At 36.4% G+C, this 24,864-nt stretch overlaps 1 protein-coding gene across 22 annotated transcripts in view; it reads right to left on the bottom strand.

Moving 5' to 3' along the window:
- Positions 1-24,864, bottom strand: part of GPHN (gephyrin) — a 285,809-nt gene that overhangs the window by 17,750 nt on the left and 243,195 nt on the right. For 12 of the 22 annotated variants that reach the window (XM_085062088.1, XM_085062092.1, XM_085062094.1 and 9 more), the window contains 6 exons: positions 23,582-23,637; positions 18,513-18,632; positions 14,385-14,443; positions 14,021-14,174; positions 12,027-12,148; positions 3,013-3,084 (listed from right to left, as the gene is read on the bottom strand). In XM_085062088.1, the coding sequence (XP_084918214.1) occupies positions 3,013-3,084; positions 12,027-12,148; positions 14,021-14,174; positions 14,385-14,443; positions 18,513-18,632; positions 23,582-23,637 (583 nt within the window). The remainder of the gene's footprint in view (positions 1-3,012; positions 3,085-12,026; positions 12,149-14,020; positions 14,175-14,384; positions 14,444-18,512; positions 18,633-23,581; positions 23,638-24,864) is intronic. The other 10 variants (XM_085062093.1, XM_085062100.1, XM_085062103.1 and 7 more) reach the window with 1 other exon arrangement.

Below are 24,864 nucleotides of genomic sequence, written 5' to 3'. Positions count from 1 at the left end.
GATTAGAGGCCTTCTATTAGAGGTCTTCAACTTTTTTGCTTAAGTAACCATGAGATCTGTCTAATGCCTTCAGTGTTTTTTCTGTATCTGGATGATAATATATTTTCCTCCACTGTTTCCACAACCTGCTTCAGAAGATTCCCACTCATATATATGCCAGAATGACAAGAGATCAGAGAGGTCAGAAAAACAGACAGCCATGGGAGTGCTACAGGAAAAAGTCTCATGCATAGAAGCCAGGTGTTTATGTATTATGGGCACATTCCTGTGTGAAGGGTCCTGGATCACACCCTTCTCTGCTGCTCATGTACATTTATCTGCAAGCACTTTGTTTGAATTGTAATTTTTTCCATCATTGCTGAAAGAACAGGACCAAAGCTTTGGTAACAGCTGTCTTCAGGTGCTGTGCCATTGTACTAACCAATGAGCACTTAATTCGCTCTAAATCCAGGATAGTTTGTCCTCTGAGTGTAAGAAGCAGCATGATAACTGCTGGTTTCCACTAATTAAAAAAATATCCCTGGCTATTTTGCTGGCTGAAGATAATGAACCTTATCAGAACACTTACCAGAAATCCATTAGTTTTTCTATGAAATTGGATGGGATTACACTGGTAAAGATTGTTATTTTATCTTCCTTCTTACAAAGGAAGTGAGTCAATATGGATTCACTGAAAAGTTTTTACTTTTGGAGTAGAAAATACTCAACAGTTGTAGCTGGGCTGAAATAATATGACTGAAGATTATACCACACAATACAATAATCAATGCCAAAAATCAATGCTTATCAATAAAGATGTCAGTGCACTGGTGAGTCTGAAGGGCACCCGTGGTTCTGCAATTATTTCATTCAGAGTATAAATGAAATATGAGAATTGTCTTATACTGACACAACTGAAAGTAAAATATATGATGGATGTAGTAAGTGCCAGTTGTTTATATATAGCAAATAGTATCACCAAATCTGACTCATGGTGAAATGGCATTGCTATCATAGAATTTCTTACCTTTTCATTTTACTTTAGCTTTAATTGTAAGAGTAAATTTTAAATAAATTTAAAAGGAATTTTAAGTAAATTCATCCCCCCTGTAAATCGGTGTAACTATTGATCTACAGTATGGATGTCTCTGTGACAAGAAGAAATGCAGTCCCTTTAAAGCAATGCCTCAAAATGAAGGCTTTCTCCAGAAAGCTCCACCTTTTACAGAATCATAACTTAATCACTTAAAAAAACCAGTCTATCTCCAGAAGAAAAATGACTTGGAAGCCACAGGCCAGGGACAATATAAAAAGTCCTTTTAAAGTTCTCTGTCATTAGGTGTGTCCTAAAACAAATAGTTATTTTTTAGAAAATGTCAAATGAAATATGACACGGATTTTTGTTTACTAAAACAAAACACAAATTCCCCAAGAAGAGTAAACTACAGTATTAGAAATAAGTGAAGAGAAGGAACAGAGAAGCTTATCCTGTTTGAGACCAGCAACTCAATTTTTTGACAGTTGTTAGTTGGAAGGAACTAGAACTTCTATTGTCAGTGGAAGGAACTAGAACTTAATTTGTCTCTATAATACTGGACCATATTTCTTCAAGCACAAAGGTGTTTTTAATGTAAAAAAAATACCCACTGCCTTTTCTCCTGCTTTGGAAGCAGAAGCATTTTCTTACTGCCCATGCTTTGGGTAGCAAGGCTTATTCTAGGGGCTGGATTTTGTTGGTGCTTTCCCTCACACTGCTCAGAAGAGCCCAAAGGCTCATTCAATGTTTTAGGCAGTAGCAATGAGGTGTGAACTTGCATGAGGAATTACAAGTCCATCAACTGCTGGTAGATTCCATCTTTTAAGTAATTTCAGATAAAGCAGACAGTCTGTGTCATGTTATTCACATTAATCTAAAATGTTTTAAATACTTCAAGTTCTCATAAATTAAGTTTTTTGGGATGTGTAATATAGCAACAAGTTCTAGTGGGTTGATCTCTCTAGTCCATTGCATGAAGAAAACCTAGATTTTTAACAACCTGACTTCAGCATGAATAACTAATTGCTAAGCACGAACAAGTTTTTTTGAAAGCTAAGGATATGGCAGGTTGATATTCAGGAATGAGAACAGAAACTTGTTTTTCCAGTATGCAAAGAAAACATTGAGCTATAACCCAGCCCTCCAACCTTTTGTTATAAAAATGGGCTCATTTACCCCAGTAAGGATCCTCACATCTGAAGTTTTCAGGTACTAGCCTTTGATAGGATTGTCATTCATTTTCTACCTATTTTTATTTCCTACATGAATGAAACTATAGAAACTAATTTTTTCTGTTTGTTAATGGAGGAAATGACAAATGTTTTACTCTCGTTCTGTTATCACTCCTGCTCCTTGGGCCTGTCTGTGTTAGAAGGCAAGTTCTGAAAATTAATCTATATTATTAAGCCATCTCCCTAAGTAAGACATAGTATATAATTGCCTATGCATTTTGGAAAAAATGCATAGTGCGTAGTTTAGAGATTTCCTGAATGTTCCAATTAGCCTGCTTTAGAGATGATCAGCATAGTAGTGGGAAACCAAGTATGCAGATGTCACAGACTCCTAGAACATCCTGAGCTGGAAGGGACCCACAAGGATCACTGAAGTCCAGCTCCTGTTATGACTGAAGAATCGTAACAGTGACTTCCCTGGAGTTGTACCCCACTACTACCTTCAAGAAGTTTTTTTCCTAACTTACCCTTTTAAAAGGGAAAAGCCTTGATGAATAAAGATGTTTGCTGCTACTGATGAGTAACATAAACATTTTAATTTTATCAATGTTGTGGAGCCATGTAAGTCTACAGTGCACTGGTGCATAAGAACTTAACTGAAAAGGCAGTGCTACTTAATGGACAGAATAAAACACCATCTGCTCCTGTACAGCAAATGTTGGTAGGATCTGTGCTCCAAGCTCTGCCCTGACAGACACCTGGCTGAGCCTGCCTGTGAGCATGCACGTGCCTCAACGTCCCAAGTGGTTTAAAAACAGTGCTCACCAATCTGGTAGGCCTGTCTCCGCAGTGTTCTGGAAGCTCTGTGTCCCTTCTTCTTTAAAAACATCTGGCTTCCTGAGGGTAAAGGAAGCAGAAGGGGTATAATAAAGAGCCAGGGAAGGAGAGAGTCTCCTGGGGTCAAAGGGAAGCTCTGTACCCAGCTGTGTCCCCCTTGGTGGCTCTGGATATTCAAAAGCACCATGGGCAATGCTTCCTCTTTGCAAGGCCAGCCAATGGGAGAGAAGGGGAGTGGCTGGGAACAACTTTCTGTTACAGTTTGGATGGGCTTCACACAGGCAATGAAGAGTAAAGTTATGGAAGGATTTAGACTCAACTGGGCATGCCAACAAAGCATAGTCCATCTTTCCTTGCAGTGTCTATGGAGAAACTTCTTTACTCTTGACTTCCAAACAAAGAAAATGAAGTATTAAACAACTTGACATTTTGGAAGGAGGACCATAGATAATGGGAAGATATTTGCAGATGGGCCCCATTGAAACATTTTTACTCACACTTTTAGCTTCTTATTCAGGAAACAAGTCTCAAGGCATAATAACTGTCACCTTCTTGACTACAAGGGGGAAAGAGCTGTAATTATCCTAATTTTATAACTCCATAGTCAATAAAGATGCCACTTCATTCATGAGAAGCTTCATACCCTGCTGCAAGAGGCAGGATTAGAAAAAATGTCCAAAACTGAGAAAGTTACTCCTATCAGGACCTTATTTTAAAACAATATTTTGCTATGAATTCCCATTTTATGAAAGCAGTATTACCTTTACATATACTTCTTCCAAGTCAGTTTTTCTGTGAAAAAACTATTTTGAGATAGTGTCCTATGTAACAGAAATATGAAATAAATGGAAATCATGTTTTTATAATCTTAATGTAGGGCAATTAAATGTAAAATATAAAAAAAACCTCTTCATTTGACATGAAGATTTATAAATATACATTTTAAAAAACCCTGAAATCAGATATTCCAGATTGAAATGGACCATGTCATGAGTCATCACTATGTGACTCTTAAGCCCTTCCTTCTTATCAGCTGGCTGGACAGGTAACAACAACAAAGTCAACTTTCCTCGCTAGCCCAGGGCCAGCTGATCCTGCACGTGGCAGCTTTGGTCTGGCATTTCAAAGATCACTTTTGTGCACACACCTGTCCTGTCTGACTGAGGAATGTGAGGAGAAGACTGGGCCAACGTCCCTGCACCACATGTTACACATGCCCACAGTCACTGCTCACATGAAATCTAAAATCCTCTCTTACCACCCTGTAAATCCATGCCAAGTTTCTCCTTGTAGTTCATAAAGAGGGTCTGTCAGATTGAATGCATACTATGCATGATATATATATGCTGACAGGAACTGATGGGAAAATATTCGAATTACTCAGATTAAAAGTTTAGATGTCAATTTCTTTCTACAGGCTTCCCAAGAAAGCCATTTCCTAAAATTGCTTCAGTTCCTCATTTGCTCTTCTATTCATTGCTGGAGAAAAAAGTCAATCTTTGTTTCTCAAAATAGGCTCCCATGTGTCATGAAGTGACACAGAAAAGACTTTCAGATTTCATGAATGATCCCAGCTTCTGGTTTAACCATCAACATTACAGACAGTAGTCTCAAAAATCCAAAATCATTTCCAGCATGATGCTAAGCTTTGTTGTGTTATTTCTGCTGTTACTGGTCTTATGATTTTGTGCTTCTAGTATGTATTGTCCATTAGAATAACATGAAAATGAATTTACTTCTCTGAATTAATACTTAAGAAATTATTTGCAACCAGGAGAAATAACTCTCTCTCTCTCTCTCTCTTTTTATTTTTTTTTTTTTTGGGATTTAGTATTTAGAATAGTCTGAGAACCTCTCTGAACTTGCTTCTGTTTGAATTGTAAATAAATATCCAATCTCACTTTGAAATGAATATCAAAGCATTTGATATAGTTTCCTAAGAACTAATTCCTATCACTATTAAAATGATGCTTTATTTACAGTCTGAATTAGTGTAACTTGAATATATAGGCATTGTTGCTGAAATAGAAACTTTGTTCAGTTTATTCTCCACGTGGCTTAATACTATTGGAAGGTAATCAAGTGATCTTTTAAGAACATCTGTTGAACTAAAAAGCCTAAGTTCTGGTATTACTTGAGTACAGAGCCCATCTTTCAACCACTTAAGAAATTTAATAGTTCTTGTCCTGGGAATACAAAGGTAAGGTCAAAAAAAACCTTCTAATTCTATTGGTGATTGCTCTTTATACATCTGCTAGAACTTGTATTTAGAGGATTCTCAAATCTTTTCCTTAATCTTTACTTTGTAGGATATAATCTTCCATCCCATTAATTTTACATACATTCTTTAATATTATATGTATATAAATTCATACTTGGCTGTATTAACAATATCCTTAACCTATTTTTGCAAGTGATTCCTATCACTGACACAGTGACCCATCTTCAATGTTCACCACTTCTTTGATTGTTCTGTGTCTACTGCCTTTATTAGTTTTCATTATTTTCTTCTAGGGTATTAGTAAAATTTTAAGCCTCAAAAATTTTTCACTTTACAAAATTTTTCACAAATTTTACAAAAATTTGACTTGGGAACTCAAATTCCTATATATGCTCTAGTCCTTAAGAAGGTTGAAAGTCATTGAAGTCAATGATATTTTGGCCTCTAGAAGCTGAAGTTCTCTTGAAAACAGAACTTTATATCTCCAAGTATTTTTAGAATTGTTAACCTATGCCTCAATAATAGACCATAAAAAGTAGTAATTTTTATTTTCCTCCAACAAATAGATTCCATCTGTTTTCAAAGTATTCTGTCCTCTTTACTATCTGCTCTTTACTGTCATGTTCTACTGCTGAGCTGTGATTCTATAAATGTTAATTCAGGAAGGAGTCCACGCTTGTGTTGAACATAGAAGAAAATGACACACTGCTGTGCATTAGCTTTGCACCTGTCACCTCTACAGCATGAAATTTTATTACCTGTCACACTATGTAGTTTCCTACTGGTAGAGAAGATTCCCTGGACTTGCACTGTCCCATTTCACAAGTTCTTTTTTCACCTCTGTTTTGGCTCAGGTGGTTCTTTTTGTTTTCAGAGTATGTGCATTAGATGAGATGACTTGTCAATATGACAACTTGTTTGAAGATTTCCCTAGTGATTATCAAGAGTTGCTGTGACAAATATTAAGCATTCTGCTTGAAAAGGAGAATATTCTTGACAGGACATGATGAAGAAGAGGACCTCCACATCTGAATCACCTTCAAACCATTCCCTGCATTCATTAGGCTATAATCACACTTGATAACATCATTGTTCTTTGAGCAGATCTAGAAATGAAGTCACTTTAGCAAAACCTGATATTGTGACATTTAATGTAATGCCTTATCTCTAACAAGCATTTTCTTGCAGTCATTTGTTAAATGATACTACTACTAGTAATTTTGTTCACAGTATATTTGATTTTACCCATGCTGGGCATTAAACTGGAAGAAGGAGAGACTAGGATTCTGTGCCTAGATTCTGTCTATAACGTATATTCTAACTCATATGATGATATGTATCAGGCTGATATTGCATGAGAAATTCTGGAGTTGGAGCTCTTTTCCGCTCTTCTCCCTCCACTCCAGATGTTCCATCTATATTACAATACTGGTAATTACATGCAACCCACACAAAAACAAAAGATTTAGACCTTTTTTGTTGGATGGCAAAATTAAAATTGAAGCAGACTAAATCCTTGAGTAAGATCTCAGTATCCCTTCTAAATATGAAGGAACTCTTTCAAAGCTTTTATTTTAGGGATATCACAGAGTAATGCTGTCACAATAGCAAGGGTGATTTTTAATAGGTTTACCTGTCATTTAGGAGCTCTATCTCCAACAGTATGTCTAAAAGGAGAGGTATATAAATGAGACACTAAACACTGCTAATGTAGAAAAGCTCTCATAAACTGCTGATTTAATAACTATTCAGATAAATGTCTAAAGCAAGTGAGGAAATAATGTGAATTTCCTAAATTTTTCTCCTAAAGAGAGAGATACTTTCTCTACTGTGAAATCACAGGCTCATAAATGCAAATGCTTCTGTATGCAACTAAATATTACACATGTCTCTGAGAAAAATGATAAGGGAATTAGAAGATAGGGAAAAGAATGCAGAAAAGGGGAAAATGCACTCATGTAAACAAAGGTAAAAACAGAGGAAAATGAATTCATTTACATACGTGATCAAAATTCCTTAGCAAGCTTAATAAGAAAGTCTCTCACAGAAGAAAAGCTGTTAAAATGGAAGATGACTTTGTAAAACACTATAGCAGATTTTGCTAGGGCTAAACTTTACACTTTAAACAATGGAATACAAAGAACACCACAAATGAAATAATCAGACACAAAAATATCCTGATAATTAGACTTCTACAGATCAGATGAGAAATGTAACATATTTTTATCATTGGTTTCCAAAAAAACCAAATTAATTCATAGAATATAAGCAAAGCAAATGAAATTAGAAGCCTTTTAAACTTGGTCTTGTTATTAGGAGGCAATACTCAAAAGTACATTGAAATACCAATTTTAACCGGTCAGTTGTTTTTTAAATTTTTTAGCAAGGGAGTCTGAGATTCAGACAAAAAATGTAGGACACAGCAGTAAGAACAACATCAGAAAGGTTCTTACTTTCCTTAGTTTTGCATTTGTTTCTTGTGTTTGGAGCAGTTCTGGAAATGGACATATCTTCCAGTTCTACTCAGAGATGTGGGTTTTGCAAACAGCTTGGCTTTTACGTGCTAAGAACACAAATAGAGAAAATCTTGGCTTTTAGGCAGACATAACTTCAGCTTTATCATATTCCCAGGTCTGTCCTTTTCTCCTATTGCTTTTTTCTAGGATTTCAACTGTATACTTTATCTATGGCTTTTGGAATTGTTGTTTTTATTTTGAATATTGAATGATATATACACTTTATGAGAACAGAAACAAACAGTGACAATCTCAGAAATTATTAAAATTCTCCCAAAAAAAATAAAATATTGGTTTCAAATGAAAATACAGCTGTAGGCTAAGTCAAACTTGAGTCAGTTCAAAATGTAACTTAATGTAGAGTTAATATGCAAAGGCATGTTTAAAATGCTTCTAATTACTCTTCAGAAACCCAGACATTCAGTGTGCTTCCCTGTCCTTTCACATTCTCTGTTGGAATGTGTTCATATGCATCATAATCCTGGGCTTTGAAGCAGCTGGACAAGCTATTTTTTTACCTAAACACCTCTGAATCATTTGTAAGCTGAAATGATATATACGAATAACCTCTAAGTTTGTCTTTGCAAATACTAAAACAATTTTCATGTTTGAACATTAGATCTGCAATTATGATTGAAAAGGATTTCCATGGTTGTTAAAAACCTTGACCCGTTACAGCAACTGCAATACTCAGCAGTGCTCCCTATTAGCTGCTGTCTCAAACTCCACTATTGCTTATGGTGTACAGGAAATGATATTCCCAGTAAAAGGAAGTAAAAATTTATGCAATGAAAATTGTATTAAAGAAAGGAAATAGGAAATAAAAACCCCAAATCTAAAGTATGGGAAGGAAGAAATATATTACCATGATATATTAAAAAAAAAAGTACAATTTTAAAACTTTTCCTTCTTTGAAAAGTATGTTTGCCAGTATATTTACTACACCAGTAGATATTGTAGGCATATGAAATCTTCCTGGTTTTCAATGTCTGGATACATATTATACATACAAAATGCACATAAACATGAACACACACAAACACACATAATCTATGGTTTAACTTCAGTAAACCATAAAACAGACACTGAAGATTTGTTCCTCTCTTCTACAAACAAGCTAACTGAAGTGTCAAAATTGTGTCCTTTGTAACATCTTTCTGGTATGTCTCTTGCATTTGTTCAAGTGCTATGGTACTCCACCAAATCAGTCATATTAGTCTGAAAGATATGTACTGAAATATTCATACGGGCAACACTCTATTAGCTTTATTACATAATGAAATAACACAATACTTCTTATCAAGCTGATTTACACAATCAGATTCTCCTCAGTGAAACAGAACTGCAGATGCATTTTGCTGTAAATATATGTATTGGGCATGTGAGGGAGGAAGAATGGCAGAAAACTTGCTAAAACTGAACCCTGGTATCTGGTGCAAAAGATTTTTAGCTAAATCAGCAGTACTGAATTATTCTTTCAAAACTTACTGCAAAGTACACTCTACAATTGGAAGGTCATTATTTCTATTCTGTGAGCTAAAGTAACTACCTCTGCAGTCGCTGCTTTGGTAGTATGAAACAAAAAAAAAGCAGGAAACCAAACATTTAAAAAGAACTCTTGCTACCTTTGCCGAGGTAATACTATCTCAAGACTCAGACATCATTTTAATAGCAAAGATTCAACTGAATCAACGTCTCTTGTAACTGAAAGCAAAGCTGCAGGCACTTCCTTAGACTAATATATTTGTTTGCTGCCAGGTGTTCAGCTAGCATCTGACAAGTAAAAAAGGGTCATAAAATATATTTGGAAAAAATATAGAAAAGTAAAAACTTCTCTTGGGCTTTTAACCTCACTACAAGAAAGACATTTCCAAAGAAGAGCAATGAAGCTGTTGAAGGTTGTTGGGGCACATGTCTGGTGAGGAGTGTCTGAGGGAGCTGGGGGTGTTTAGCCTGGAGAAAATGAGGCTCATGGGAGACCTCATCACTCTCTACAATTCCCTGAAAGGAGGCTGTAGCCAGGTGAGGGTCAGCCTCTTCTCCCAAGTAACTTGTGACAGGATGAAACGGGCTCAAGTTGCACCAGGGAAGGTTTAGATTGGATATCAGAAAAAATTTCTTCACTGAAAAGGGCCATCAAGCATTGGAACAGGCTCCCCAGTAAGTGATGGGGTTTGCATCCCTGGAAGTATTTAAACAACATGTAAATGTGGCACCTGGGGACATGGTTCAGTTGTGGACTTAGCAATTCTGGTTGGACTTGATGATCCTAAAGGTCTCTTCCAACCTAAATTACTCTATGATTCTAAAGTTGTTTGCCATTTATTACTGAGAGCTTTCAAGATTATTTATCTTCATAGACTCTCCATGCCTAGGAGGTCACAGAAACAACTCCTGAAGGCAATGGATTACATTACTGTAGTTTTGCAAAATGACCTGAAGTTAAACTCTCCATTTGGTAGTGTTGACTACAGAAAAGTTGAGACGATACCTATTTGATTAGAACAAGGCCACAAAGAACAAACAAGCTTTACACTCTCATTTTTCCAGAGGGGTCTGCTAGGGAAAGCATCTTTTCCACTGGATGAACCCATTGGTAATGACAGTATGTAAGTTGTCATTGACAATAATATTGATAACAGTAGCTGTTACTTTTGGTCTGTCAACTGGTAAAAAGTTCCATCTACAGTATTTTGCTGAATAAAACCTCTGCCAATCCCTCTACACAGGGACTACTCTCAGGAGCTGAGAGACTTTCTGTGGCCATTTTCTTTTTTTCTCAGTTACCCAAATCTAGAACCTGATCTCTGGGTAGTGTAGTTTTATTTGAAAACTTTGCTACTTATGTTTAAAGTTTAAAAAGGTACTTATAATATAGAAAACTAGATATCCAGGACATTTAATACCATTCCTGGAAAGAACAGTCACATGAGTTTTGACTCTGTTTATATGACATCACCACCTGAAACTGGAAGCATCCCATGGGCAGCAGGGCTTTGATATTTATTGCTATTTGGAACTGCAGTGGTGTTTTGCTAGGCTAGAGAAGCAAAAAGGGATACCTGGATGCAGTGAGAGTATCCAGAAGGGTTTTCTTTCCCTAAGATCACAACCATGATGTCACATTCCCTATATGAATACTTTAAATACAGCTGAATTTCCTGCAGCCACCATGCAGGTTGGTTTAATTATTGTAAAACCGTGCAGTGGTTGGCCTATTCATATACTTTCTGTCAAGCTAGTGATGTTTTGTATTCAATACTGCATTAGGGAAGACTGGTTTTGAAATTACCTGTTCCCTTATAGTAACCCTGTTGGATTTCCTTATAGTCCCTGACTGGGACCTTGCCATCAATCACTGTAAAATGTGGGTGCTAAAATTCACTATCTGTTGCACTTTTTTTTTTTTTTTAACCTTTTAAGTATCCACTAGGACAACCTGAATAACTCCCTATGAAATCAAGTCTGAGAAGCAAGAAAGACTGTTCAAAGACTCTGGGTCTCAATAAATTGAGGAAATACGTTGGGCTGAGAAACTCAAGCCATGGATGGCAGTCACTGTACAAGTCTTGCAAAGGACAAAAAACGGAACACTTCAATCACTTATCCTAGAGCTCTCAAGAGATGTCACTTCACTACCACTGGCAAACAAGGAGCAATCACTGTCAGATGAACAGAAAGGCTGATCAGTAGGGTGCTACTCTGTGGCAATCAAAGTAAAGACCAGTAAAGTTTAAAAAAAATCTTCCACATATTTCTGGAAATATTGAGCAATATGCAGCAGTCGGGCCTTCCTCAAAAAGACAATTACTCAGAAGCTGACAAGATTTTATACTCTAAATTAATTTTGGTATGGAAAATAAAATCTGAGAGAAACTTTCCTTTTCCCTTTATTGGATCATAAAAATGTGTAGCTGCTGTAGAATTGTCTCCTCTTATGTGTTTTAAGTATAGTGCTTGGAAGGATACTACAGCAATAAATTCAATTTGCAACAGTAAATAGATTATCTGTTTCAACAAATAGAATGCCAAACAAATTAAACACCATTAAATAATTTTTTTCAAAAGATTTGTCCTAATATTAGAATAGACTTATTTATTTCTCTAATAAAAAGGGTGAAACACTTTCTCCAAGATGTGCCTTGTCACAACACTGTGACACTTGAAATAAGTGACATTTTCTCTGGTATTTCTTTTTCCCATGGATGCCATAAAGTGCATCGCATGAATATGAAGTGACATCTTTACTAACATGTGGTACTTACTTATCACCCACAATTCCCAAGTTGATTGTTGGATAGCCATGTTCTTGGATTGTAGCTAGGAGAGTTGAACGGTTACTGTCCCGAATCTTTCCTGGCAAGAGGTCATCCTCAGGATTCAGTAGCTATAAAACCAGAAACACTCTCAGTCGGTCTCCTTGGAATACTGTGCTTTACACAAATGAGAATTTTCTTGTTCCGGCTGGACAGGATATTTCTAGACACATATCATAAAACCTACATATAAAGTGATTTAGTGACTTTAAATTAATAGATACATAACGTGCTTCTTGAGTCCAATAGTCCATCTTGTTTAGTTTGTTTCTATCGGTTCATGTCTGCAAAATGTTCTTGCTCTTTATGAGTACATGGCTTCTGATCTCAGACATTAGAAATCAAACCAAAAACTTTTAAGTTTTCACATTACTGTTCCTCTTGACATGGTTTCAAGGGAACCTCATTGATGTTGTTAACCAAATTTAAAGGTATTAATGAACATTTTGAAGTTCATTTCTACTTACCAATAAAGATGTTTCTTAAATACAACAATCAGCATTGGATTAATAGACAGAAGCCTTATGCTAAGTTCTTATTTCAAGTAATGTTTTGGGTTAAAAGCTTTCTCTCAATATAGTCTATTGTGGCAATTGCCTCACATGTGTTATGTAATTTGGAAGCTAAGCTACGAAATATACATATGTAAACATATGTTTTATGTATATTAAAAATTCTTACGTAGGACACAGAAGAACAATACAGTATTGAAAGGGATTAAATAATAGTACAACTAATAAGAATGTGTCTGTCAAAATCACAGCAATAATATTAGGTAGTAAGGTAAGAACAATGAAAAATGGAGCATGGGTAAATTTTATGCTTCAGCTTGTATCTCTGTTTCTGTGAAGACTGTCATAGGATGTTTAAGAAACCCAATGTGCAGGGTCTTTTTCAACATTTGACAAAAGAGAATGTCCACATCGGTAAAGGACCCTTTAATGACACGCAAGAATCTTCAATCATACAGAAGTTACTAATCAGAAATTCATCACCTGTAATCCTTGTAGCTCTATGGATTTATTCTTCAGTTAGTGTTGTGGTTCCTGCATGCCACACCCTGTTTATGCTGTGAAATCTGGCAAGATTATGTAGACCAGATGACAAGATTCAATTTACTAAAAGTTTTCAAAATCTTTTAAAATTGAACATATTTAAGCTGTATGAGAATACTGCTATTGAGTTAATATTTGTGTCTGGATTTCAAAAAGTTTGTCTTAAAGGACAGTCAAAACTTCATGCTCTCTTTAAACTTCAAGCTGACTTTATCTCAACCCACATGTTCTTTTGGTTTTGTTCTTCCTATTCTTTCTCTGTCCTGCTGCTGGAAGAAATGAGAGGGCATTGTTGCTGCTCTGGGCCAACACACAACATATGTAAAATTATAAATTAAGTTAATCTTAAACCTGATTTTTCTGATGTAGTTAAAGCAATTATAAAGCTGGTCTGCTGTTCTACCAACAGGAGAGTGTCTGGATTTCAACATGTGCTACTATTAGAAAAAATACTGAGGCACAATACTCCAATAAGGCATTTGGTAGTCCTATTCAGTTTTCAAAGACAGCTTATCTGCCTTTGGCATTACAGCTATAGAGGAGTGTTGCTTAAAAGAAATTACTCTTCGGTCATGACTGGCAACATGAATTACAGCCCTGACTACCCTACAGGTTCTCCCTTGCTAGCAGGAGGAAAGCAGCTGGCACATGGTTGGATACATTACCAAAATTTTGGCAAAGATAGTGTGACACCTGTGAGAAGACCCCTAAGGGGAAAACACAAGCAGATGATTATGGGTTGATCCCTCACAAAAAAAGCTCATTTCAGCATGAGCTGCAGTTCAAAAAGTGAGTCTGCTCGGGAATAGGGTGAAAGTCACTATCCAGAACACTGCCTTAAAGACAATATAGTATTTCAGACTATAATTCTAAACAAATTTTTCTTACCTCATTCCCTGTTGACATTACTGCAACCACCGGAAACTTGTTAACTTCTACTTCAGTTACTCCAACAGTTGCTAAGAGACCAATCTCAGATGGACCCATGTGGGTTCCTTTAGCCAGCACACATTCACCTCTTTTAATGTCATGTCCTATGGGTCTGAAAATCATAGCACAGAAAAACAACACAAAAGAGAAACAGAATGAGACTCAAAGTATCTTTCCTTGATTGGTCCTGCTCAAGGTGAGGAGTGTCCATGGATGCTCATTAGTCAGACTGTCAAAATGTCAGTACTACTCATGATTAAAAAATTGCTTTAAAATCATCAGCCCTTCTATTTCTTACAGAGATATTTTAATAAATACAGACCTGATATCTTGGCCTGGTCGAGCTTGCACCAGGATTCGAACCTCTAGTTCTTCAGTGCCCTAGAAACACAAAGACATCATACGGTCAGCTGAGCTGTTCGAGAAGACTGACGTTTAATTTTTCAGAAGTCTACACAGCTTACAGCACTCATTACACTGAGACGTTACGGTTTAAGCATCATATTGTTCTCCTGATTTGTTTGTCAAGGTTGTAACACAATGTGTACTAAAACTGAACAGCATTTTAAGAAATGCTCTTCATTATGAGCTCACCAGGGGAGGACCAGCACTGAATATCTAGTTTTAGTTTCCTATTTTTATATAGCTTTCCTATGTTACATCTGTTGAGCTGGTATACTGAGTGGATTCTTTCTACTCCTCCCAGCCAACCTCATCTGGTCAAACAATTTCAAAGATGGCACTTCAAAAAGACCATTAGTCTGACAGACAGTAGGCCACTACATCAGCAGAAAGGTGGGAGGATGCTATATGCTGTAGTACTTTTAGGATTTTCATGTAGACTCCTGTACTGGATACTCCTACTTGAGAGCTTTGTATGAATCAGAAAGAGGCTCATTCATCTTGTTTATTTACAATGAACAAGAGACAGTGGCCTGAAAAGTCTGATGTATTTCCTTGCTCAGAATGTCAATAGTTTGGTGATTCATTCAATGCCAATAAATGGCACGTGACCTATATTGTTAATATTAAATTTTAAACCCTGCAAATGGGTTGATGATATATACACTCAGCTTTGAGTGCCAGCCTGTCAGGAGCACTGAATCTAAACTTACTTAGACTGGAACAAATTTTGTATTTACATTATCATGTAGTGCTTCATGTGTAAACACCTCAAATTTATAAACCAGACACTAAAATTACAAGACAGACAAGGCAGGTCAGTGTTATTTGGAATTTTTACAAGAACACTAATATTGTACAGGACACTGGGATTTGTATCTTTTCTTAAAGATGATATGGGCCTCAGTTTCTGAGTTCAAACTAAATGCTCTAAACTTAAGGCCCCAAAGTTAAAGCTAATGAATGTGTTATTCGAGATTATGATTCTGTTTACCAACTGTGAAAATTTAAACCCCTAAAAACCAGAAAATTATTTTTAAAAAAATCATACTTTATCCCAGTATTTTGATATGCTTTTCAGAAGCTTTTACTGCAAACTCTGTTTCTTTTGTACTTGCTCTTTTTGTATAGGAGCAGAGATGATTTTTGGCTGTGAGTGTTCAGATTGGCTGTGCTGGTGCCCAGAATGGCCTTTTATCTCCCTTACAGCTGAGGTTGTAAAAGACACTTGAGTATTGCAATAAAAATTTGGGGCAATGGTTAGTTCAAGAATTATTTTATTTTTATGACATTCTGGGGATGGTTTTTCAGTCATGAAGATTTGAAATTTCCAAATCTTTGATAACTTTTAAAGATAGCCAGAAGATTTTAAGGGAATCCAGAGGAGAGGCAATGATACATTTGATTAATATAAAAGATCCTATTTAGAACTCCTGGATTAGGAGAAACAAGTGAAAAAAGGGCTTTTGAGGAATTCAGTAATCTCAGGTTTAAAAAGCTCTGTGGAAGGTGTGACTATGGACAACATGGTGATACACAGCTATTGATATCTATGGAACTGATGGATATCCCAGAATGCTTAAGGAATACAAGATAATTCAAGGTGGCCGAGGGGCTTGAAGAGATGTATGGCATTATGCTAAGAACATCCATCCTTCATCTGCTTTGTCAGGCAGCATTCTTGCTGTGTATTAATATATTTTGAACTGTATCTGAATGTTTTGTTCTGGTGGTTGTGAACAGTTGGCATCCACACTGATACACTGATGCTTGGGCTTGATGCAAGATCTAACTCTTGTTTTGATTGATCACACCAGCCTTCTTTCTCCTACAAGATGACATAAAAACCAAATGAAAACCCCTCAAAATGAAAAGGGTGTAAATGTGCATTTGGTAAGGTATTGAGATTTTTTCTTCCTGATGGATAGATGCAATTCCTTTCAGGCCTAGGACTTCTAAGGTCATTTGGGGAATGCTTGCTATGAAATTTAAGTACTGCTACCACAACTAGAATTTAAGCAATGAGTTCCTTTGAAAATCTCTTTTCAGAAGAACATTTTTCAGATGTTAAAGGTTTCGCTTCAGTTAAATCCCAGCCCTGAAGGAGTTCTTCAAACTAAAAAGAAAAATATTCTTGAAATATGTAGCCACCCAGACATGAAAAGGAAGAGAAAAAAATAACATATTAATTAAACGACACTAATTATTATGAACACGTGTCATAGAGTGGTGTATTCAAAGACAAGCAGAAGCTAAAGAGTTCTACTTCATACTTATAGGCAGAAAAAGAAGTTGAAGGTGGCTGACCACTTGTGAAAAAATTCAGAGTTTAAGCACATAGCCAAACAACCTGTTCTCACATGCAGAAGAGAACATGCACATAAAAAGTGGAAGGCAGGACACAGTCATCCAAAGAAGTAGAAAAAGAAAAGGTTACCATGTGTGTTGCTCTGCAATGTGATAGTCCTCTCATGATGAGGTGGGCAATGGCCACAAAAAACTTGCTCAGTAAGGCTAATGGAATGATTAACAAGCAGTGAAGGCAATAGTGTATTTTAAAGAAAGACATAATCTATACATATACATCTGTAACCTCAAAACAGGACTGACTCAATAATTTCTCTGATAGGAAGAAGGACCTAGACAGCTTGCTGAGTTTATAGGATGCAAAAATCTATGCATTTAATAAGGCATGAGAAAGAATCCTGAGATTGGGTTTCAGTTTTTGCTCTCTTTATCAGTTTTGAACACTAGAATTCATCTGCTTACACCCCAGCTGCAATCACAATGCTGACACTGAGCTGTGGCAAAGTGGAACAGCTTGCAGAACAGCAGCAGTAGAGCAAAGGCTGATTTGAGCACAGACCCACACACATAGTTCATTCCAAAGCTGAACTTGGAAGTTGTGTCAATAAGAGACTATCTTCCTGCCTTGAAGTCACTAAGATGACAGGAAACATGATGATAGTGCCCTGAAATCACAGCTGGGATTCAGAAGCAATTCTCTGAACATAAAGGAAGTCTAAGATGGACTCTTTGAAATATAGTTGTCTACAGAGAGCTCCTTGGCTTCATAAAAAGCACATTTCACTATGTTAAGACTGTGAATACAGAATTAGTACTACAGTACCCACAGTCTGTGGTTTTTTCCTGTGGTTTTTTCTGTGTTCATATTTGCAGCATCTGTAAGGTAGGGCACTAGTATGATTTAAAGGTAGGCTGGAAAAGCTGTTCAAAAACAGGGTTATGTATACGTTCAGGGGGAATATGCACCTCATCCACTTCTTGGTTTTCGGAGGTCTTAAATTCAGGAATGTTCTCATTTTCAAGGAGCACAGAGATCTTTTAAAAATTAGTTGTAGTTTAAAAAAATTGGGAGGCACTGACTTCCCCTGTTTCATAAAAAAACCCTCTTATTCTAAAGAGATTCATTGGAAGGTATGTTTACAAGATGTATTGTCCAAAATCCACCAAATTCACCTTTGCTGAAACAAGATCAACTCTGATAATACAGAACCATCTTCATAGCACAGTTTAAAAGAACCCAAGTCATCCCATGGATTTTGCTGCACTTAAAACAGTTCACTCTCCCACAGAAAATCATATTCAGCTTTAATTACATCAGCAGTCATTCAATGTACTCTTCTGAGATCAAGATGTAATTTAAGAAAACTTTTCCCCTTCTTATTTGGTGAGATTGCCACTAGTCTATATTTTAAAATGTGAATACTGTAGGCATTCAAATTGGACTGGAGGCATGGATTTTCAGGAGGCATTTGTCTTTCACTCAAATCATGCTCCCAAGAATCTTAGTGTCAGCATTCAACAACTTTGATGAAAAACCAGTCAGAACAGGAAAATCTGTGGTACTGTCATCACCGCCTGAAAGAGTGAGAATTGCCACTAGGAACTGATGCAATAATCCTCAAACTTCTGAGATTACTGAAGAGCTTTTCTAATTGACTGTCTTTCATATTTACAGGATTGTATCATGTGCCATTTTCTGCTGCACACAAAAGAAAAATGAGTTTTTCAACTTGTGACTCACATCATCTGATTCCCTGATGAGCTCTGTATCTTCCACTTGCACCACTGCATCAGCACCACATGGAATTGGAGCACCAGTTGTAACACGCATTACCTGACCAGGCATCACAGTCTGAGTTGGCTGAAAAATAAAAATTCAGAAATTAATCTACTTTTGGAAAAAAAAATTCAAACCACTTGAACTTTATGCGACTAATCTGAAAGACCAGAATTCTTATTTGCAAACATGACTCTTGATGTAATTTGAGTGATATCAACAGGTACAATAAACTCCAATTCACACTTGGCTTTATTTATATGGCCACATATAAATATATATGGCTTCAGTTTTTTCTCCTTGTATCTCTATCACATGAACAACTTTCAGAAGAAGAAATATATTGATACTCAGAAAAATATTTGGCACAGAAAAATAACTGGCGTAGAAATTTAACTGTTAGATGGTGATCTTCTGGAAACTTCCATGACCAAAAATCTAGTAGTTCTCAGTACATAAATATTTTTGCAGACTGCTCTGGTCCCCAGGGCTGAAATTGGTTTGCTTTGCTTGGATTTTTGTCCTGGTTTTTTTCTTTCTTTTTTTTTTTACCAGCACACTGTATATGGAAAACCAACATATAATGGTAATGCAACTAACTGCTTCATTTTTAAGCAGATTTCCTCATACTAAGAGTCAGTTACTAGTTCACAAAGAATATCTGTCTTTGTGAGGGTCAATTTAGAATAGCCTGAAATTGATAAATATTTTACAATTTTATAAAGTCACAGGACATTAAAATGTTTCAGCAGAAGCAATGCAAAGAATAGAAAAATATCAAAACATGACAAAACGAATGACATGGTTTTAATAACATTTCTCACCAGGCAGACTATTTTAATAAACATTTGTCAAATCCAGAGTAAAACTGTAATTTGACCATAACCACTTAAGAAATAAAAAAAAAATCCTAAAAAAATAAAACTAAAAGAAGCAGATATGATGACCGAGATTTCATTGCTGGCTCCCCATGGCACTGCAGTAAGTCTGACTTACTTAGGCTTTGCTGTTATTAGTGAACATGTGCTACACACAGATCTACACAGCTGGGATCAAAGCAGCATATTCTGTACGTGCCACACATATAATGCATGTGCAGATTGACTCTGTATTCCATATGCAGCGCTGGAATACATCCAGGACTTCTCAAACTGTGATTAGCACATACTGGACAGCAACCCACAGGCCTGCAGGCAGTACCGCCCAGGCACTGTTACCTGCTCCTGCCCAGCAGGCATTTTCTCCATGACTTTTGTCAGAAGGCTGATAGACACCACCAAACCCTAGACCAGTGGCCAGCATTTCAGCTGTATAAAGCTGTTTACCTTGCCCATTCTTCTATTCCACTTCACCACTGCCATAACCTCTGAAAGGTGAGTTTTACTTTGAAATGTGTGTATTTCAAAGGCTACTCATTGGGACTGAAGCCCTAGGAAGAGACTGGGAATGGTTTGTATCTCGCTTACCACAGTATCACAGTGACCTATGTATCCCAAGAAACAACTGAGCCTGGAACTGACTCAGTCTTGACCCTTTTCTAGAGGATGGAAATCTAATATCCTCAGAGAAGAACATAAACAAAATTCTAATATAGACTTTAAAAGCCCACACTTGCCATATGTCACCATTAGTGTGTTTTTAGAGCTATCCTAAAGTAGGTATCTAAACCAGATGACATAAAAATAATACTTTTAAGAAAATGGTATTTATTCCTCACCCCCAGCTATTCAAGAAGCTGTGGATGGATAGCAGAGATACCACCATTTATACTAAAGCTGCTTAAAAGGGAAAATGATGCTATCTAGTGTGCAATTTTGATTTTTAAGAAAAGAAATGATATGAAAGGAAAATCTTATGCCTTGGATTATGTATTATGTATTTTGCATACCAGTGTATATAATCTAAAGGTACATTACAGATAGGTAATATTGTTTTGAACTTATTAAGTACTGCTGACTTAAGTGACAATTTTCAGAGGAAAAATGCATTGCATAAAAAATTTCTACCATTTAAAAAGCGCCACAAAGAATACAAAATGTCTGCTACTGCCATAAATCAGAGCCTATGGTGATAAAATGTGCTGTAACTAACCATGTTTTTTGGAGTTTATTATTAGATGAGTTAATTTTTTGAGATGCAATGATGTGACACATTTAAACAAATTTACGATATAGTAACAATTGCTTTTAGAATTGGTTCTGTTGCTCATATATTCAATTTCCTTTTTGTCCACTGAGAATTTGATCAGATTAACTTTATGAACAAAAGTCAACCATAAGATTTATGTGAGACTCTCCAGGGCTGTGCTTCTCTATGCGAGAGACTATGAAGATAAAGAAATGATTGCTTCTCAGAAAGCATATTAATGTACAAAAATTTCACAGAAGTTCTTTTAAAGGCCTTTGAGATCTCACTTTTACCTGCAATGGGGCAACACTGGTTTCTCTCCTTTGCCTTCATTACTGATAATCGACTCAACTTCAGTCACTGAGTAAAACCCAAAGTAATCTACTAAGCACAAGCCCTATCTCAGGCATTTTCTCCTGCACATGATTACACCTGTCCTTTGTGATTTAGAATGATCCTTTTTGTAAAAAGGCACAAATTCATGAAATTGTGGAAAATGTCTGCTTTTCATCCTGTATTGTAGCTGGTTAGTCATAGTGCCTCTTACAGGCACCTTTAGACAGTCTTGCAGGAAACGCCATGGCCTGACTATGTAAGTCTACAGAAAGAAAACCATTTTCCCCATGTTTGAGTGTTTCACACACAGGTCATTGTGGATGGCAAAAAATCTCTAGTGTGCCCTAACCTTCACAAAGCAGGGCAATGTCTGAAAGCTTTCCCTGATACACAATAAAAAAAGGGTTAACATAAACATGACTATCTGGAGATGGAAATCAGAAAATACACTATTTAAAGACTGATACAGAAATGTCCAACTTGGCTATATGGCCTCCCTGCAATTCTCAGTCCCTTCTTACTTTCTACTAGCATTTACATAACCTTTCTCCCTACAGGAGGAGCCAAATCTAAATTTATTTTGAACTGCCTGCTGTGAATCATTCTGTTAATTGGTCTGTAACATGAAAAGCAGAATGTTGCTGCTGAGAGTGACTGAAGGGTGAAATGAGACTGAGGAGCCTTCCAAGGCTATAAATAATTTCTTGGGAAGGAGATGAACCTGAAGATGTGTTTGCCCCAGAAAAAAAACTCTGACCAATTATTCTGAGGTCAACAGCCTTGTTTTTCAAACTTGCCACTGGTATTTTCAGAAATAGGCTCTCTCTGCTTGCCTCCCTCCCACCCAATTTTTCTTTCTTGCCAGGGAGCCTTCCTATTCCCAGTAATCTGGGAGGACAGACTGTCCCTGTAGAGAGACATTTGCGAGCTCTTGAACTTTCTAGGAGGGAAGCAGGATTCCATTTGCCCTTTTATCTTTTCTACAAACCTGCTGAACTGATTAGGGCACTGAAACATTTCAGACCTCTAATGGGAAGTACTACCCATTAGAGACAGCTTCAACAGTACTGCTTTTAAGTAACACTGTGCTGTGATATTTAACTAGCAAAATGGTAATACTGATGACAGGGGAATAGTGATAGGAGTGAAAATTCAGTGGGTTGCTCTGCTGCTTGCTATTTTATAGTGATCATAAAAAGGGTTGTAAAAATAGTTGTCCATCTTTGGGATTCTGGACCAATGCTTGAAAATGCAGTCAGAAGGGCTAAAAATACAAGACAGGTTTAAAAAACTGCTGAATTCATTAGTTTGCTTTTTCTTTTTTAGAATTTAAAGTAACTTTATATATTTTGTACAACAGAGTCATTAATCTAAGTTCACATGAATATCAGTATTGAGAAGGTGTCTATTATACCGAGGTATAATTCATGATGATGGATGGGACCTAAAGCAAAAATAATTTTCACAGTTCTCCCTATCTATCATGATTAGCCAAATTAAACATCAGTTACACATGTAAAGGCAATCCAAGCCCATTAAAAAAAAAAAGAATAATCCTGCAATTGGTAATACTTCTAAAACCTGACACAACTTTTGAAATATGTCAATTTTACTTGGACTTTTTTGTTTAGCCGTCAAAATGGACATATAAAATCCTCATTAAAACTGATCAATTCTTTGTTTTGCCTGTTACTTATTCCCTTTCTCCAACATTTCCCATAAAATACACAGAATTATAAATTGGGACTTCAAATAGCTAGGAAAACATTTTGGATTAACTCATACTCTCCCGAACAGAGGTGGCAAGTATGATTAAATTGACAGGATAACAGTAATTGAACATAACTGATTTTTTTCCTATTACCCCAGTATTAGTACAGAAATTTCATGAAATATGCTCTTGAATTTGAGAGCAAATCACAAAATGTGTCTATTCATGAACATTTATAGAGCACAGCAGGTAACAAATAGGTAATGCCTCAACTTGCTTTTAAAATCAATCCATGTATCTGCTAAGGTACACAAACACTCTTCTCAAACCAGCTTCAAACCAGGCTGCTGCCAGGCTTCCTCAAGACTGTTCTGATCACTACCTATCTTTAAAAGCTTCATACAAAACTCTTACACTTCATTATGTAGGTATCAGTGTGACTAATGGAAGCATCTTATGGAAACAGTTGTTGGGCTGACATCCTTTAAAAATCTATCAGCGAGAGGGGGTTAAATCATGCTTTTCTCCGCTTATGAATTGTTGTGCCACTAGAAATCTCATGTCCCCAAACACTGTACCAGGGCAGAATGTTACTGTATGCACTCCTATCAGACATGTCAGCACAATGCTCTGATGTATTTTGGGATATCCTTGTTAGCTCCTTATGTAACTGTACTACCTCACTTTCTGAAATCATGTCCCAAGGCACATAGCAGGAGGGTCAGTACAGCTGTGTCCTACTTCACACCACATCCAAGACTATTGAATTTTGGAGCACTAGCAAGGCTTGTAAAAATACAAAGCAAAATCTTACAGAAGAAAAAATACATTAAAAAAAGAGAAAAGAAATTGTGCTCACCTGCTCACCAGCCTGGGATTCCCCTATGATGAATCGATCTCCTGGGCCATCAGCAGCTGTTAAGAGGGACAACACAGATGGTAACGGCTGAACCCAAACAAATGATGGCTTTATAAGTTAAGAACAGGAGAAGAGGAAAGACATTCTAATGCTCAGTACTTCATTGTCAGCATGATGAAGGTTATAGAAGTTCTGCAATCATTTTTCCTTGTAAGTTCTTTTGAGATGTGTTTATCATTTTGAAAATCACAGGTTCTAGAGAACTGAGTATTTTTAACTGAAAATTTCTGGGCACTATGAGGTCATGTAAATGGAGACTAGAAGAAATTACCTTAATAACAAAAATTTAAAGTGTTCATGACAGTATTGCAATACTGAAAATTAGGAGTCAGAGATCACTAATTTAAAAGTCTTCAGGACTTCCAATTCAGCAAATCTGCATTTTTACAGGGACAACAAAGGGACAATTACTAATGACATTTAAGCTCCTGCCTGCCTCAAAGGTGTTTCAGCAAGTTGCATTAGTGGTATTATAGGCTTTACCATGGTGTAAAGCATGTATGAAGCACAAACAACTCTGTCTTTCCAAGCATAGCAGTCATGCTGCCAAGAGTGCTCAAACAAACTAGGCTCAAATGATCACATTTAAATATGTATTATTATTAATTTTAAATCTGTAGCTGTCAAAAGTTGATTACCTCGAGATGAAGTCTAATCAGTGACAACCTGTATCTTAATAACTTTTGTTTTACTTCAGGAGCCCTGAATATACACCTAGGTAACCTTGTACTGAGAACTGCTTTCAGGAAGGATGCCCATTCAGTCTATAATGATTTATCACATTTGTACTCCTGCATTGGCTGCAGCTTTGCAGATCATTCTCTGTGGTACTTAGCCATGTTTGAAGACTAATAATTAACCTAATTTTAAAAGCCTATCAAATAGACTAATCTATGAGCTTTAGAGTGAACGCTAAAATAAAAAAGTAGAAAAGGTCTTTTCAACTAGATATCCTTGATAATGCATGTAATACTACTGAAAACAGTTGTCAGACCTTCACTGAAAAAAAATGTGCTTGGATGATCCAGCAAAAGAAGGGAAAGAAATCCCTAATAGCTAAATTATTTTAAACCTGATAAAATTCTACTGAATTAGATTTTATTCCCCCACTCCTCCACAATATGATGGAGACCAAGTTCATAGATGATGTACATCTCTAAAATAAGAAAAGGACAGGGGTTTTGGAAGACATGTTATGCCACTGAAAGCTAATCCTTAATTTT

This window comes from Lichenostomus cassidix, chromosome 5 (genome assembly GCF_008360975.1).
Source record: "Lichenostomus cassidix isolate B80296 chromosome 5, HeHo_3.0, whole genome shotgun sequence".
In the NCBI taxonomy this organism is placed as follows: domain Eukaryota; kingdom Metazoa; phylum Chordata; class Aves; order Passeriformes; family Meliphagidae; genus Lichenostomus; species Lichenostomus cassidix.
Note: the sequence above shows the minus strand (reverse complement) of the source record. Positions and strands in the feature narration are given on the sequence as shown.